Source organism: Pyxicephalus adspersus, chromosome 10 (assembly GCF_032062135.1).
Source record: "Pyxicephalus adspersus chromosome 10, UCB_Pads_2.0, whole genome shotgun sequence".
Lineage (NCBI taxonomy): Eukaryota > Metazoa > Chordata > Amphibia > Anura > Pyxicephalidae > Pyxicephalus > Pyxicephalus adspersus.
In genome coordinates, this window is record NC_092867.1 from 56,577,812 (window position 1) to 56,594,182 (window position 16,371).

Genomic DNA, 16,371 nt, shown 5'->3' on the forward strand with positions numbered 1-16,371 from the left:
GAGAATCACTGCCGTAGATTCACGGAATATCCATTTCTTTAGTGTTAACTAATAGTGTTGTTTTTGGTATAGGGATAGATTTGTATTGGGTGCTTCATTTTCTTTTCATTTTGTGTTATTATAGACTCCAAGTCTTGAACACCCAAAAATGAGTACAGCATACAAAGAAAAAACAGATAGAGGGAGATCATTCCAAGAGGCATGGACAGAGTCACATTGAATGCAATGGGAAAGCGTTATGTATTCTGTGTTATGAAAGTATTATGTGTCACACATCAAGTGTCAGATGGCACTTTGACACCAACCACACAAGTGTTGTCAAACTTTGTGAAACTGAAAGAAAATATTTTCTTGAAGGGAAATATTATTCCCAGTATCTTAGTTGTTGCAACTATCTTTCTAGAACAAATCATCTGACAGTTTTCAAATTTCACTGTGCATAGGAAAACATGGTAAACCCTTCTCTGATGGGGCTATTATAAAAACGGCCATGTTGTCTGGGAGTAATTCCCTTTTTCATGATTTCCCAAACAAGAATAAAATTAATCAATGCATCTGTCACATAAATACTGTTATAGATGGAGTCCAGCGCATGGCAAGTGATGTTGGCAGCTCACCATTGACTTACAGAAGGCAGCCTGTTACTCCATGTGCTTGGTTGAAAGCACGGATATAATAATCAGGCAAGGCTAGCAGTCATTTTGTGTTATGGTGTTGGTGACATCATGAGAGAAGAGCTGGGGAAACTGGTGTCTTTGCCTAAAAGAACGCAAGGAATAGATATCTACAATGCTGTGATGGAGGCTTTTTTGTCACAAGACATCAGACCAGAAAAAGTGGTTTCAATTACTAGTAATGGGGCACATTCTATGGTGGGGCAACATCTTCATACAGTTCTTTGCTAAAGAAACAAAACATCAAGTCATTCATTTCCATTGTATTATACACCAACAAGCCCTTTGTGTCAGGGAAAGCAGCAAAACAAATTGACAATGTCCACTTCTAGCGGAGGTTCAGCCTCAGTACAATTGTTTACTTATGTACAATAATGTCCGGTGTCTGAGCACAGGACGAGTCCTCGAGAGATTTGTAGCCTGCTTGGAAATTTTGCTGTTTTTGAATAAAAAAGGGACAGAATATCCACAGCTCACTGATATGGCCTGGCTTACCAACCTCATGTTTTTTACAACTTTTACACTATTATTATTATTATTATTATTATTAATAAACAGGATTTATATAGCGCCAACATATTACGCAGCGCTGTACATTAAATAGGGATTGCAAATGCCAGACTAATACAGACAGTGATATACAGGAGGAGAGGACCCTGCCCCGAAGAGCTTACAATGCACTACACTTCAATGTACTGAACAAACAACTACAAGGTGTAGCAAAAACAGCAGAGAGGATGTTTTGTGATATTAAAACATTTGAGAGAAAACTGCAGGTTTTTAAAAGAGACCTTAAAAATGGGCTGCTGAAATATTTTCCAAATCTAAAATGTATTTAGAAAATTCTACATTTGCAGAAAATCCTACAAGCCATCGGGGAGTCTACAAGGAATTTTCTAGTATTGTAGCAGCTGCAAAGGTGAATTTTAGTACAATCGAAACTCCAGCCATCGATTATCCCGTTATTTCAGTTTTCCGGCATGAATTTCGGAGTGCATTTTCAATACAGGTACTGCAGTACACTGTTTGGCCACTTATAGTTTGATGGCGTTGTTCTCCAGAAACAGCTGTTGGGTCTTGCTTGCTACACTAAATACACGTTGAGAGGTCCCTCCTGCCTGCTCCCTGGTACTGTGCCAGATGTCCGCGGGTGCTACGAGAGGAAGGTTGGCCTGTGTGTGGAGTTAAGTATAACCTTCAAAAATTCGTAATTTTCGAAAATCCGGCACTCTCCAGGTCTGGAGGTTGACGGATTTTTGAATGTCAACCTGTAACAAATTTTTACAGTTCCGCAAGATGGAGACAACCCTGTGTGAAACATTAGAGAAGAAAGAATGGATGACAAATAGCAGCACAGTTATTTCTGAAAATGAAATCCTTAAAGTGTGGAATTCTCTGCTAAATAATTTTAGGTCAATGAAGGCATTTGGGTCTGCTTTCCTTACTATGCTTGTGAGCAGCTGTTTTCAGCTTTGAAATATATCAGTATGAGCCAAGGTTAGACAAATTATCAGCATGCATACAAAAGTCAAAAATCACATTAATTGTTCAAAAGCACGCCAAATGCAAATTATTACCTTTCAATACATTTTTTTGTATCATTGAAAGCTCTGTTATTGTGTTTCTTCTTTAAGACAAAAGATGTTGACTTCTGGCAGATGTAGGAGGTGGTGTGCGAGTGGCGGCTCCGGCTCCCGAGTATTCCAGTGCCCAGTAAATTTTACCCCGCTATCTCCCAGCAGACTGCTTTTGTTCTGCAGACTGCGGAGATCGGATGGAGCGTTTCATCGCCTCGTCCCAGGCTTCCAAACGGCAACAGCCTCGACAGACAGGAGGCAAGACAGCAGGTTCAGCCACAATGGCCTACGGCGCCACAGACCGCGTGGAGCCTTCTTCAAGCCCAGGTAGGGAATGAATTCCCCATGGAGCTCAGTAGCCATAGATTACAAATTGCTCGCCCAGGAAGTCTCATACAGCCGGAAACTTAGCCCAGCTTATAACAGAAGCTATATCTCAGCAGATGCAACCTTTCACAGATACTATTACCAAACATGGAGAAAATATTCAGGAGCTAAAACAGAGATTCAGTGATTTACAAGATGAAAAAAACAGCTAGGAGAACATTGCACAACGTTACAGTAGAAATGAACAGATCTAGGCAGATAATTGGAGTACCGGAAACATATAATGCAGCTGATATACAAAAACTCTGCACCTATACTATTCCTAAATTGCTGGGACTTTCTACTCCCGTGCCAGTGGAAAGCGCTCACAGGCTGGGACTATTGCAACGTAAAAAGCCCTTTCCAAGACCCATTATTGTAAACTATCTTCACTTTCCTGACAAAGTCCAGTTGTTGAGAGCTTATCGGTCACATGAACACATCGCTATTGATGATGCTTTTCTCGGATTATACGGCCGAAACGACAAAGCAAAGACGAGCTTTTTCACAAGTCTGCAAACTGCTGATATCTAAGGGGTTAAGATTTGCCCTCATGTACCCAGCAGTACTTAAAATATTCACCGCTGATAAAGAAAACTCATACTTTTAAAGATCTACAACAGGCCATGAATTTTGTAGTTTCGCTGGAAGACGTCGACCATCCACCATTAGACAGGGAACGTAGGTCACGTTCCACTCACTCCTCTCCTGCTGCCTCCTCATAAGGTTCACCTTCCGCCATAAATGTTAAGGGAATGAGATTTTTTCTTAAAGTACCTTTGCACAAACCACAATGTTAAAGCATGCATTCTTTTTTGCCATTAGTTCTACAGGTCAGGCAACAAGTTTTTTCTCAGCAGTGTAACCTGCTCAGGGTTGTTTTTTTTGAGTTTCCGTATTTCCTTACTGGGAAAAAAGGGAGTCAAGCGCAGGTGAGTTTTGCTATGACCTTTCTGTTATTACTGTTTTTAATTTGTTCTAGGTTTTGTGCTATTACATTATTGGAAAGACTGTCCACTCCTCCCCCAATGCAGTTGTCCCCATGTGGTGGCAAATATATTTTTTGGGGCCGCTCGGCTTGGATGGCCTCAGGCAACAAGCTAAATTGATTTACCTGTGGTTCTCTACTCTTCGTACATTTATGCCTTCTTTTAATGAAAATTGTTACTTGGAATATTAAAAGATTACGCTCCCCTCATAAACGCACTATGGTTCTCAGGTACTTAAAAAAATTATAGGCTGATATTGTGATCCTCCAAGAGACCCATCTACAGTCATCCTCATTTAATTTGCTGAGAAAAAGTTGGGTCGGTGAGGTCTGGGGTGCTTCTGCTCATGGCAGACGTGCTGGTGTATTGATATTGCTACATAAAAGACTTCAATATACCATATCTAAGTCTTGTGACCCTTCGGATGGCAGATGGGCCTCGTTAACTTTGCAATCTCTGGCTAGTGCCTTTACGTTGTTGGCGGTATATGGTCCTAATCAAGATAATGGACTATTTTATAACAACCTTCTTACAGTTGTTCAGAATTTTCCCTCAGGTCCCTCCCATGTTGGTGGCGGGTGATTTTAATGCTACTGTCAGCACAATGGAAGATACATGTCCACCTCCGCCAAGGCAGGGGTCTACTGTGTTAAATTATTCTTTTTTCCAATTGTTCCTTTCAGCAACGGGTCTGATTGACTCTTGGAGGCATCTGCACCCTCTGGACTATACCCATGTTTCTGTAGTACACTCCACTATGTCTCGTTTCGATACCATCTTGGTCTCAGCTGACCGACTACTCAATTTGGAGATGGCTACTATTCATCCTATCATTATTTCAGATCACGCACCAGTCCTTTTGTCTCTAACGGAGAATTATTTCCATCAGTCGGATTTCACCTGGCGCTTCCAGGCTTTTCTAGCCAAAGATGAGCAATTTCAACAACACCTGAAGCGCTGGTGGCAAGATTTTGTTCATAATGCCGCCCACCAAAATACACCTCCGTTAAACTGGGATAAAGCCAAGGCAGTTCTAAGGGCCAGAATTTTGACCCACGTGTCCTCGCAAAAAAAGAAAACATTAGCTGAATATATGGAAACCAGTACTCAGGCCCGTCAGGCATATTTGAAGTTTAAAGGGTCTCTATCCGCAAAGGACAGGGAAGAGTGGCTCCAAAGTAAGCGTGCTTTCGATTTTTGGCTGCATCAGTATGATGCTACCATCCGTGCTTATAAATCAGGAGAATTTGGCAACAAGTCAGGCCGACTACTTGCCAATCTAGCCAAAGGTTTTCGAACACCTCCAAGAGTTACAAGTGTTCTTGATGCTACAGGCTCTGTCCAACACTTTCCTCGTGATATCGTTGCTGTGTTTTCTTCCTACTACCAGAATCTTTATACATTGCAAGTAAGTGATATCGCACTGGGTCAGGCATTTTTGAATCGGTTGAATTTGCCACATCTGTCAGAAGATGGATTATTTCGTCTTAATTCCCCGATTACATCTGAGGAAGTTACTTCTGTGATCAAGCGGTCAGCTAATTTCAAGGCTCCGGGACCGGATGGCCTACCGGCCGAATTTTTTAAGATATTGGTGGACCAAGTTAATCCTAGATTGAATGCATTATATAATATGTATTTTACTTATCTGTCCTCAGGCAGCTCGGCCTATATTAAAGTGTTGTCTAAAAAGCAAAAGGATCCATTGGACCCTGGGTCCTATCGATGATTTTGCCAAAACTAGTTAGCCCGGGCGAGTTTTGTATTGGGTAGATCCACGGCCTATAATGTTAGAAAGGTGCTGACTTTCTTGGAGCAAAATAGATTGGTTGGCTCCTTCTCAGGGTCGAGAGCTTTATTGCCGCTCGACGGGGAGAAAGCGTTTGATAGTATTGAGTGGCTATGTAGCTATGTACCCTGCTCCCTCAGCTCAGGTAAAGGTGGTGGGTTATTATCTCCTACCTTTTCGCTGGGAAGAGGTACACTTCAGGGCTGCCCTCTATTGCCCCTGTTGTTCAATTTGGCCCTTGAGCCGCTGGCGAGATCTTTTCTTGATCCAAATTTATTTACCGGGATAACTATCCAAAACAAACAAGTCAAATTATCCATGTTTGCGGATGATGTCATGTTGTTTCTGGGGAACCCAGAGAAAGATCTACCTATATTACTCCGACATATACAGTTTTTTGGATCTTTTTCTGGCTTCCGTATAAACTACTATAAAAGTGAATTTTTATATTTACATCCCACGGTGCCTGTTGAACTGATACTCGGGTTACTGGACATGCCCATTCTTTGTCACCTCATTTAGCACTTTTTCACAGAACCCTCCCCAAGTGATGTTTCTGGTTTATCTAAATTTGATAATCTTTGTTTGCTGGCAGCTAAAAAATCTAAATTAAAGCAATGAATGGAACCCCCCCCCCACATTAACGCAATGTACCAAATATTTGCAAACCCTTATGTTGATTGACGAAACTGAAGCCACCAAACGCTTACGTTTTTTGGAACGTGGATGCAATATTTACAGCATTCATTATCACCATCCCAGCTGCATGATCTTATAGAAACCTTTCGTCACACAGTCTGGTATGACATGAGAGCTTTGGGAGCAGTTATTAGAGATCTGTTTGATGGTTTCCTGAAGGGGATAAAATTTTATTTTATTTTATGTTTTTACTTTGTACTTTTATTGGGAAGGCGGAGAAAACAGTCCACTGATTTCTTGGGTATACCTTAGTTTTCGGGACTTGGTTTTGTCCCCCGGTTATGCAGTTATTTTTCTAATCTTTCTATGCATAATTGGTCACGTTTATAAAAATTGGGGGCAAAGACAATATTTCAGGATGTACTTTATATCTGCGGTAAATCACTTCTGTTCATTGTTTTTTTTTTTGGATTCAGAATGCTTTTATGCTATTCATGTTACAGTAATTTTTTTTTTGTGGCCTAATACATCCTGTTATTTTTTTTTTATTTTGTAACTGATTGTACGGTATGTCTTGTTTGTAATGTTTTTCACTGTGTTTGGTTATATATTGTCTTGCCTTCAATAAAAAGATATTAAAAAAAAAAGACAAAAGTTGTTAATGTATGAGTTTTTTTTATAAACTAAAACCTCAGTATTCAGGTTAAATTGTCGTGTTGGCAATAAATAAGTGGGTTTTGGGTTGCAGTTTGGGCACTCTAAAAGCTTTGCTATCACTGTTCTAGGGGTTTACTGTAACTCGGCACGTATGGAGAGATGGGTTGGGGGGGGGGGGGGCCAGGTAGCAGCAGTTCACATTCAAAAGCAATCCTTGCTGACTCCTAAATCTATAGTTATGCGCAAGTGGAGCGTTCCTCCTCCCCTGGAATCGGTTCCCCCTGTGAATGGCAGGCCCAAATTAGGCACCAAAGGATTCTGTCCTGAGTGTCCCCCCTTAGGGTTCCATCATCTAGCTTCTGTCCACCGAAGGCAAGTCCTTGGCCTCCAGGAATCTAGCTTATTCCTCTCCAGTGGGTCCAGTCTGTAGGCCTCTGTGGCCTAGTCAGGCCCTAGGGAAGGCAAGGCCAACCTGCCCCAGCTCCCTTAGCTTCCAATCCATACCCTAACGCTGCCTTGAAAAGGTACAAGAAACTGGAAGCTCGCTCTTTTAACAAGGTGCTACATTGGTTTGCCGTACATTCCTGCAGTCATTCCACGACTGACAAACCTAATCTGGGATAGGCTAAGTCTGAGATGGGGTAATACAAAGATCCCTATCCTTGTTTGAAAGCTTTAGTGAACTGACTGCAATTTGTGGGTATAGACAGGCCTTTAAAACAAACTGCTCTGTCCTGTAACAAGTAACTGGGAGATCCCTTTACTAAGGTGGAATTAGGGTATTTAGATTGCGTTTCACGACTAAACGCCGCTGTGTCTGTCAGATGATGGTACCTAGAGCAGTGGTCGCCAACCTTTTCGGTTCCGCGACCTGATCCAAGCCTACGATGAGAGAGTGGGGCAGGTTATGTTCAGGGACACAGCCCGCCCACTTCCCTGAACCTGGGACTTGTACAGGAGATGTGGTCCGGCGCTCTGGCCAGTGCTTCCTGCCAGGGGTGTCCTTCACCGGCCAGAGCCACGGCCCACCAAAAATTTCTCGCAGACCACCGGTTGGCGACCACTGACCTAGAGGACCTTGCTGCAATAACCCTGTTTAGTAAGAAGTTCATGAGTTGCAGCACTTGAAAATTTGTGTTCCTACAGTGGGAAAGCATTCACACCAAAAAAGGGATGTCGGTCACATTGCATGGGGGGAAAAGCAATGTACAGCACCTTCTCTAATCAACTGGTTTTCAATGGAAACCTGGAATCTTTATGGTACCTCCTAATCGGTGTAAATGACAAGACGCTCCTCCCAGTTGCCACACGCCCTAAACAAATTCTCTCCGACACCAGGTGACAGAGTACTTCAAATGGACCTATCAGCACATTTTTACCATTATATGAAAAGGTGGCTATCCCCTTAAAAATAAAGAAAATGTTTTTTTTGGGGGGGGGGGCTCTTTCTCTCGTGTCTTTTCCGCCACTGAAAAGGAAATGTGACACTGTGATGCAAATATCCCAATGGGGCTGCTCCTTCTGAGCGTGAACTAGAGTGGGCTCATCAGGGGCTTTTCTATAATGTTAACAAAAACAACATGGCCGATCCATTTTCTAATTTGCCCCTGCCAGGGAGGGCTGTTTTGGTTTCTCTTGCTATATTTGTTCAATAAATAGGGGCAGGAGCCCTAAAGAAGAGACGCTGTGGCATGGAGTTGCCTCCTTGCCAGCCTACCATTGGAAGCCTCACATTGTGCATGTATGTGAATGATAGGGTATATAACACCACCAATCACTTGGTAAATACAAAGGGGTAATTAAGACCCAGAGAGCCATACATTAGATTAGTCCAAAGGGTGTAGAGGTTAAACTATGCCCCATTCCTGATGGATCACATTAAGGACTAAACAAACGTAATGGGATTTTGTAGGCTGCCTATTGGAGTGGTAAAAACCGTACCCTTGGTTTCTTTCACATGTCTAAAACATGAATAACATTGCATAACTAAGAAACACAGAACAATACATTCAATGTATGTATAGTTATTAGCTGGTCCGTGAATGGGGCAACCTTTCTAAAGAAGAGCTGGGCACCACTACCCAAATCAATTCATGTACAAATTCTACATCCAAATTGTTCAATGTCCTCAATAAACAGTTGAACCATTCCAAAACGGGTACAGCCAAACTCGAATACTTCATCTGCGTTTCGCGGATCTAGTCTGCTTCTTCAGGAAGCATGGAACCGGTCATCTAAAGAGGGGGATGTGCAGAAAAAAACAAGTTGCATAACAGTAACAGAAAACAAAAACCTAACAGGCATCAAAATGATGCCAGGGGGGAGAACGATGGTGTGCGCCCTCCTGTGCTTTCTCCCCTTCACTTCCATTATGATCGTTCATCATCAGTGGTTCCGCCAGGATGGCCGTTCATACGCCAGAGCTTTGCACATGTGTACCTAGCCTTATCGTTCTATTTTGTTTAGCTTTCTTCCAAGAATTGTCAACCCGGATGATTTATTAGATAAAAAAATTGGTTAGAGATGCCACGTAAGTAAGTGGCAATGCCTTAACCGTATATGTGTTGTGAAGGCCTCAGGGACCTCTTCCATCCTTGTCAAGGGGAGTGCTAACCTTCTCTCCTTTCATACAACACAAAGCCACAAAGAGTGACTCTAGCTATTTAAAGGGCAGCTATTTTTGGAATATCCAACTTATAGTGATTTCTATGTGGTATTGTTTTTTTTGATCAAGTAAGATATAAAAGTTGTTTCAACATAGTTTTGATTATAATAAAGTACAATTTTATGATATATCATTATTTTTTTACCATAAATTCACCATATGTTACTCTCTATGGTTGTCTGATTAATATGCCCCAAATCAGCCAATGGGAGTAAAGGGGCGTTAACTGGAGGCTGGATTTGAATTAGACAAATAGCCGCTCGGAGTTTGATTGCACAGGACAGACTGGAGAAGACAGAACTTCCTTATTTAGTATGGGGCGGAGTTTGGGACGTCAGGTAATAAGTCATGTGTCAAGGGCGGAGCAAGTCATATCAGTGGTGTCCGGTATTGTAGATGGAAGCAGAGAGCGGGAAGAGTGCTTCCTGTCAGGCACAGTGGGGGATGATGGGAGTCTCTATGTACTTGGTATCACCTTGGTAACAGATATAATAATACATAACATTCCAGGGAAGAGGAGACAGAAATGAATGACAATTTGCACACTCTGCATCAGAACACATAAAGCCAATGAGTGCTTTGTATGTGCACCAGGTGACAGTGTCTGCGTTGAGCCTGGCCTTGTGGCATTTGGCTTTGGCAAGGAGGATAAAATTATATAAATCGTGAGGATTAGCACTAAATGTTAAATCTTTCTATCCAACCATATCTTTGGGGGTGATAAGCTGGTAAATCCAAGAAATTTGCACAGCTCTTCCGGGTTCTTCATGCTATCTCCCCCGACCCAGGCGCGATATGGAGTGACTTAGGATGTAGACGGCCTAAACGGTCGAAAATGAAAGGGTGTTGCACCAAAAAAAAAAATGAACTTTTACCCTACATAAAAGGATTCTCTACCCTTTTGTGTAAAGTGAAAATTCTGGGTATAGGTATGTTTTAAGGGGACAGCCTTGGGGTACCAAGTGGTGTAGTCTATTACAACCAATATGTACTGATGCCCCCTAGTAGATGTCCACCCAGGGGATAGGAATGGGCCAGGAATGGAATGGGCCAGATTAGGCAGCTCCAAGTTAAATGCTTGGGGCACCACAAGCTATTACCTGCCAGTCTCTAGTTGCAACTTGGGCCAGCGCAGCCACCTGGGCCTCAGTACTGGCTAACTGGGCCATTAATAGTCTTTTGCTGCGTGGCATTGGCCTGCTGGTGTGCATGCTGCAGAGAAGTGTTTTGAATCAAGACTTTAAAACTTCCTCCATAATGGGCAACAAAAAACGAAGGCAATGTCACTTTAAATGTGCCCTGACAGTTTAATACCCAGCACCACTTAGCAAGCAGTTGAGTGTATGTCAAGGTAATGGTCAGCTAGGATCGGCAGAAGAAGTTGCTGTGCCCGCAACTCATGGCATCAGAGTTGCGGGCACAGCAACTCTATGGTCACCTGCCCATATTGATTGAAAGAATAAAGGCAAACAAATAAAATGGTCTTTCCTTACCAGGTGCGTCTCAGCAACACAAAAAAGTCATTAAACAAAACGAGAACTTCCCTGGAAAAAAACTCTGCTGGTTTTACCTTAGTAAAAAAAAACTAAGAAACTGGTACCACATAATGTCCATCCAGGACACGATCAGGTACGATCTTGGTCCCTGTGTTCCAATATATTTATATATATATATATATATATATATATATATATATATATATTTATTTATACCCTGTTTCCCCTGTTATACCCTGTTTCCCCTGTTTATAAGGCACTGTCTTATATTTTTTGAAATGCCAAAATATAGCCCATAGGTCTTATTTTCATGTCTTATTTTTCCATGAAGAAGACTACAGTACACATTTATTGTTGAAAGTCACTCATGATCACTCATGTGCCATTGATTGTCCCCTTCTGATCACTCATGTGCCATTCAAATTCCCCTTCTGACCACTCTATGCCATTGACTGTCCCCTTCTGATCACTCTATGCCATTGATTGTGCCCTTCTGTTCACATACCGGTACTTAAGTGTAACTCCGTTAGGGCAGGGATTTCCGTTACGGCAGGCAAGTCCCTTAGGACAGGGATCTCCGTTAGGACAGGTAACTCCGTTAGGGCAGGGATCTCCGTTAGGGCGGGGATCAGCAGCTTGCTTCCTGTTGCAGAATCGCGGGGTCGCGTGTGCCGGCTTCTTACTTTCAGTTTCGCTCTGCACTGCAGCCAGGAGGAGACACACACTGCAGCCAGCATCGAGGAGACACACACAGGATTGGGTATCGGAGGATGTCTTATTCACGGGTGAGTGCCTTATTTTAATTATTTTATAAAAAATCGGGGGTGGCTTATTTAATGGGGATGCCTTATAATTGGGGAAACACGGTGTGTGTATATATATATATATATATATATATATATATTGTGACACCAAGGCAGGATTGGAGATTGGAGGTGGAAGGGAGATATATTTGCCCAGGATTCCGCTTTTATGTGAGATATATTTGCCCAAGATTCCTGTGTGAAGTAGCAGGTGGAAGACTCTCACCTGTGAGATAATTAATGAAGAAGCACTAAGGGTGCTCTATAACATAGAGCCAGGAGCTCAGTCAGTAGCTTGGCTTGGAGAGACACAGACAGGGGTCTGTGTGGGAGTTCAGCTCGGTTTGAAGACACAGACAGGTGAACTGTGTGAGTGAGCTCTGCTTGGAGAGACAGATGGGCGCTGTGTGAGGAGCTCTGCTTGGAGACACAGACAGTCGGTCTTTGAGGAGCTCTGCTGAGAGACTCAGAAAGTCGGTCTGGGTGAGTGAGCTCAAGTGAGTCGGTGTGAGAGAGCTCAAAAGTGAGTAGAAGGTTGCTGCAAGCTTGGTTTTGAGCTGACAGGGAGATGCCCTCCAGCTGATAGACAGGGACGTCTAATGTATAGTAAGTGCCGGACAGGCAAGGTTTTCTTTTGCTGTTTTGTTATTTTATCTGCAACCTTCAATAAACCTGGCTGCAAGCCAGCTTGGTGTGTCATCTGAGTTGGATGAACCAGACAAGTGTCCTTTGACCCCAGCAAAGGCGATCGCGAGCGTAACCCCTCACAATATATGTATAGAAGAAGCGCCATCTCATCACATCTGAGGCTTCACAAGAACAACAAAGCATTATTCATGCTTGGATTGTGGAAAAAGTTTCTTGTGGCAGCAATCTCATCCCTTCTCGACCACCAAAGGGTCCATTGGGGGGGGGAAGGATTCTCTTGGTAAAAATTGTAAAATCCACAAAGATATGTAACTAGATTGATCAGGGTGAGAAGGCTTCCCTTGTTTAGGATTAGTCCCATAGGGAGTACAAGGTATGAGGGCCTACATCGTGGACCATTTTGTTGAGAACATCATCATGTTATATGGAACAGAAAGTATAGGCAGTGTGCTTGTAAAAGCCTAAAACACACTCTAACAGGAGGTATGGGGGCCCTAACTGTTAAAGCTTGAAGTCTAATAGGGAATAGAAAGGATGAGGGTCTTCCTGGTAATTAGAGTTGGATTCCAAGTTCCAATCATCACAGCTAACCATCTAAATAGGTAACATGACGAATGAGGGCCCAGATCATTACATCTAATAGGGAAGAGGAGGTGTAACGGTCCTGTTCAATTAAATCTAATAGGGAAATGGAAGGATAAGGGTCCTGATTATTAAATCTAATACGTAAGAGGAGGTTTGAGGGTCCTGATCATGGAGTCCAATAGGGAAGTGGAGGTATGAAGGTCCTGATCAATAAATCTAATACGTAAGAGGAGGTATGAGGGTCCTGATCATGGAGTCTAATAGGGAAGAGGAGGTATGAGGGTCCGAATCAATAAAACTAATTACTTTTACTAATTACTTCTTACGGTTTATTAGTGAACAGTAAGCATGATGTATTTATAAGGGAGTGCAGTGGGCAGAATGGTCCTACTGAGAAATTGCCCATTTTCAAATGGGTTTTGCCTTCAGGTAGAGCTCCAGGTTTTCACCCAGCCCACCCCATCATCCACCTTGTTAGATGTCTCCTTCCTTTTTGTGTTTTCCCTCAACATATCCCTTCAAACCTAATCTGCCCCCAACATAAACAATGTTCTTATCAATATGCTCAAAAAACTAACCGTACCTTGAATTCAGCTAGAGCAGGGGTGTCAAACTCTGGCCTGATAGGAATTCTCTGGCCCGCCGCTACTACGGATTGCTGCGAGTGATGCCGCTACTACAATTCCCGGCATCACTCACGTCTATAGATCAGCCTATGCGTGGCCCCGCATTGGACTGTTTTATAGACGTAAGTAATGCGGGGAATTGTAGTAGCGGCATCACTCGCATCTTTAGAACAGTGGCCTCTGGCTATGCGTGGCCCTGCATTGGAGTTTATACTGACAGGTAAGCTCATTTCAAAACCTTAACAGAACTATTGCATGCAGCAATTCATTTGGTTTCACATTGCATTCTCTCAATAGGAAGAAACAAGAACACATGAGAAGGGAAGTAATATGTAGTGGATTGATCTAAATTTTTCAATAAAAGTTTGGCCCACGACTTGGTCAAAGTTTTTAATTTTGGCCCACTGCGTATTTGAGTTTCACAGGTAGAGTGTCAACATTTTTTTTTCTGGTAGCCCCAATGACATGTCTATGATTCCATCATCTATCATTTTCAGAATACCAGCTTCCATATCTCTTACAGCTCAGGGTTTTTTGCCACATGACTCCTCCCCCCTCAGTTTTTCTAACAATCGTCACTGCTGATTGCACAAAATATAAATTTACTTACAAAAAGCATAAGTGATGAAATCACCGCCGCCTTTTCTTCATGTGGCCATTTTTTTAAATATTATTGTTCACACTCCAAGGGTATAAAGGGAATCTTTTCTCAAGCCCTGCCCCCTAGAAGGGAGGTCCCTGTCACATTTCCAACCCCTGCAGACTCCAGAGAACTACACATGCAGATTTTACATTATAGCACTGCTTGACTTAGATCTACAGGGCTCCGTTTTAGGGACTGGATGCTCCACATTGCTCTGTCCTGTGACCAGTCAATAAGTACAGCTAGCCCATGAGGAGTCTGCACACTTTAAAACTAAAGTAAGAGGGACATAAAATTAACAATGCATACATTTTATTTCCATATATCTATTTATAACAGATTGAAAAACATGAGATTTATTGCCAAATAAATGACCTGAACTTTATTATTTTCAAACTGTAAAAAGAAATAAACTTTTTATTGTTTTGAGCCTGGTTCTATGGGGTACAGGTACCCTGCCCTTACACACAAAGCACATATCTCTAACTATGATTCCTTCCTCGTCCTTCTTATAAGTAAAAGCCTGGCTTTAGGTCCTTGGAGCTATGTGAATATACTTGGTACTTGTCTCAGTCTGAAAACGGTGCTTAAAACTGAATTGTGGCTTCCCCGTGTTTCCATTTCTTCTCCATGGCCTATCTTAGCTAAGCAGGTCTGAATCAGTCAGAAAGGAAAAACTCCAGATGCCAATTTCCAATGCACATGATGGGCTGACCTCATGGTGAATGGGCCACAATCTTTTTAGGATGCACCATCCTGCACACGCAGAGCCAGAACAATCTGTATGCCCCACAGAACACCAGATCGGGGATTTTTATAATCCAGGTTCTTTTTGGAGGCCGTAACTCCATCCCATCATCCCTTTGGAAAGACAAAAGGTGTGGACAATCAGGCAGTTATATCACTGCCTGCAAATGCTGAAACCCTTTCCGCCCCATATGTTGACTTCCAGTCAATAGCATGCGAGGACCTTCATCAACCTCAAGTTCATTCCACCTGCTACTCGGTTCTCCTGTTCAAGCTAAGTGACGTACCCCACACATCTGGGTACGGTTAAATGTGACCATGTTGCATTACGGGAAATTATTGAGATTTCTCTCCAGCTAAGAGCTAAGAAATTGCTGTTGGAGGTTTGGGTCACCCTAAAAGTATTCAGAAAAAAAGTTTCCTAAAAAAAAATCCAGTTTATTTTCAAAGGGTCATTGATGGGGTTCTTCTTTGAGGCAGGAAGTTGGTAAAACTGGAGTCTTCTGCCCAGCGTGCATCTTCCGATGTTGGGCAAGATGTGACTTTTGGGCAAAGCCTTTGCCACACTCTGGGCACGTTACAGGCTTTACACCCTTATGATTTCGCTCATGATAGAACAACGAAGATCGCCACTGAAAAGCCTTACCGCATTCAGCACAGGAATAAGACTTCTGCCCTGAATGCATCCGGAGATGTTCCGTCAGGCTGTGCTTTTGGACAAAGTACTTACCGCACTCTGAGCAACAGAAGGGCTTCTCGCTGGTGTGAGTCCTCTGGTGCATGACCATCTCTGACCTCTTAGCAAAGTTTTCTCCACAGTCAGAGCACGAGTACGGCTTCTTCCCCTTGTGAGTATTCTGGTGCTGCAAAAAGTAGGTCTTCTTTGTAAAGTACTTTCCGCACTCTGAACAAAAAAATGGGACCTCTCCACGGTGCTTACTCAGATGGTGCTCAAAAGATGCCTTCCACGTGAAAGACTCCTCACACTCTGGACATGAAAAGGGTTTTTCCCCAGTATGAATACGTCGATGACGGATGAGGTTGGACTTTTTGGCAAAACACTTCCCGCACTCTGGGCATGAATGGGGCTTTTCTTCCAGGTGCAAATCCTGGTGCCTCAAAAAAGTTGATTTTTTGGCAAACCATTTTCCACACTCAGAACAGCAAAAGCAGTCCTTGACAGTGCAAGTCTTGCGATGGCTAGTAAGGTGGGACTTTAAGTTGAAAGTCTTGCCACACTTTGTGCAGGGATAGGAAGGTTTTTCCACAGGAGCCGTCTGGCAGCCTTCATGCTGAGGACTTGGAGAAGATCCACCCTCCCTACTAGACTTTTGGGCAGCAGGGTGGTTGGAAAAACCATGCCCATCTAATGACAGATCTGTCTTTGGATGTTCAGGATGACGATTTGGGGAAATGCCATGGCCTTCTATTTCACTATCTGCAAAAATAAAGTGACATTCTGCATTA

At 42.8% G+C, this 16,371-nt stretch overlaps 1 protein-coding gene and 1 non-coding gene across 2 annotated transcripts in view; both read right to left on the reverse strand.

Moving 5' to 3' along the window:
• Positions 1-16,371, reverse strand: part of LOC140338884 (uncharacterized) — a 62,211-nt gene that overhangs the window by 12,137 nt on the left and 33,703 nt on the right. Inside the window, exon 21 of the mRNA XM_072423203.1 lies at positions 15,360-16,342. Coding sequence (XP_072279304.1) covers positions 15,360-16,342 — 983 coding nt within the window. The remainder of the gene's footprint in view (positions 1-15,359; positions 16,343-16,371) is intronic.
• LOC140340189 (U6atac minor spliceosomal RNA) lies at positions 9,197-9,327 on the reverse strand. Its single transcript, XR_011922619.1, has one exon. It is a non-coding gene; the product is annotated as a U6atac minor spliceosomal RNA (small nuclear RNA).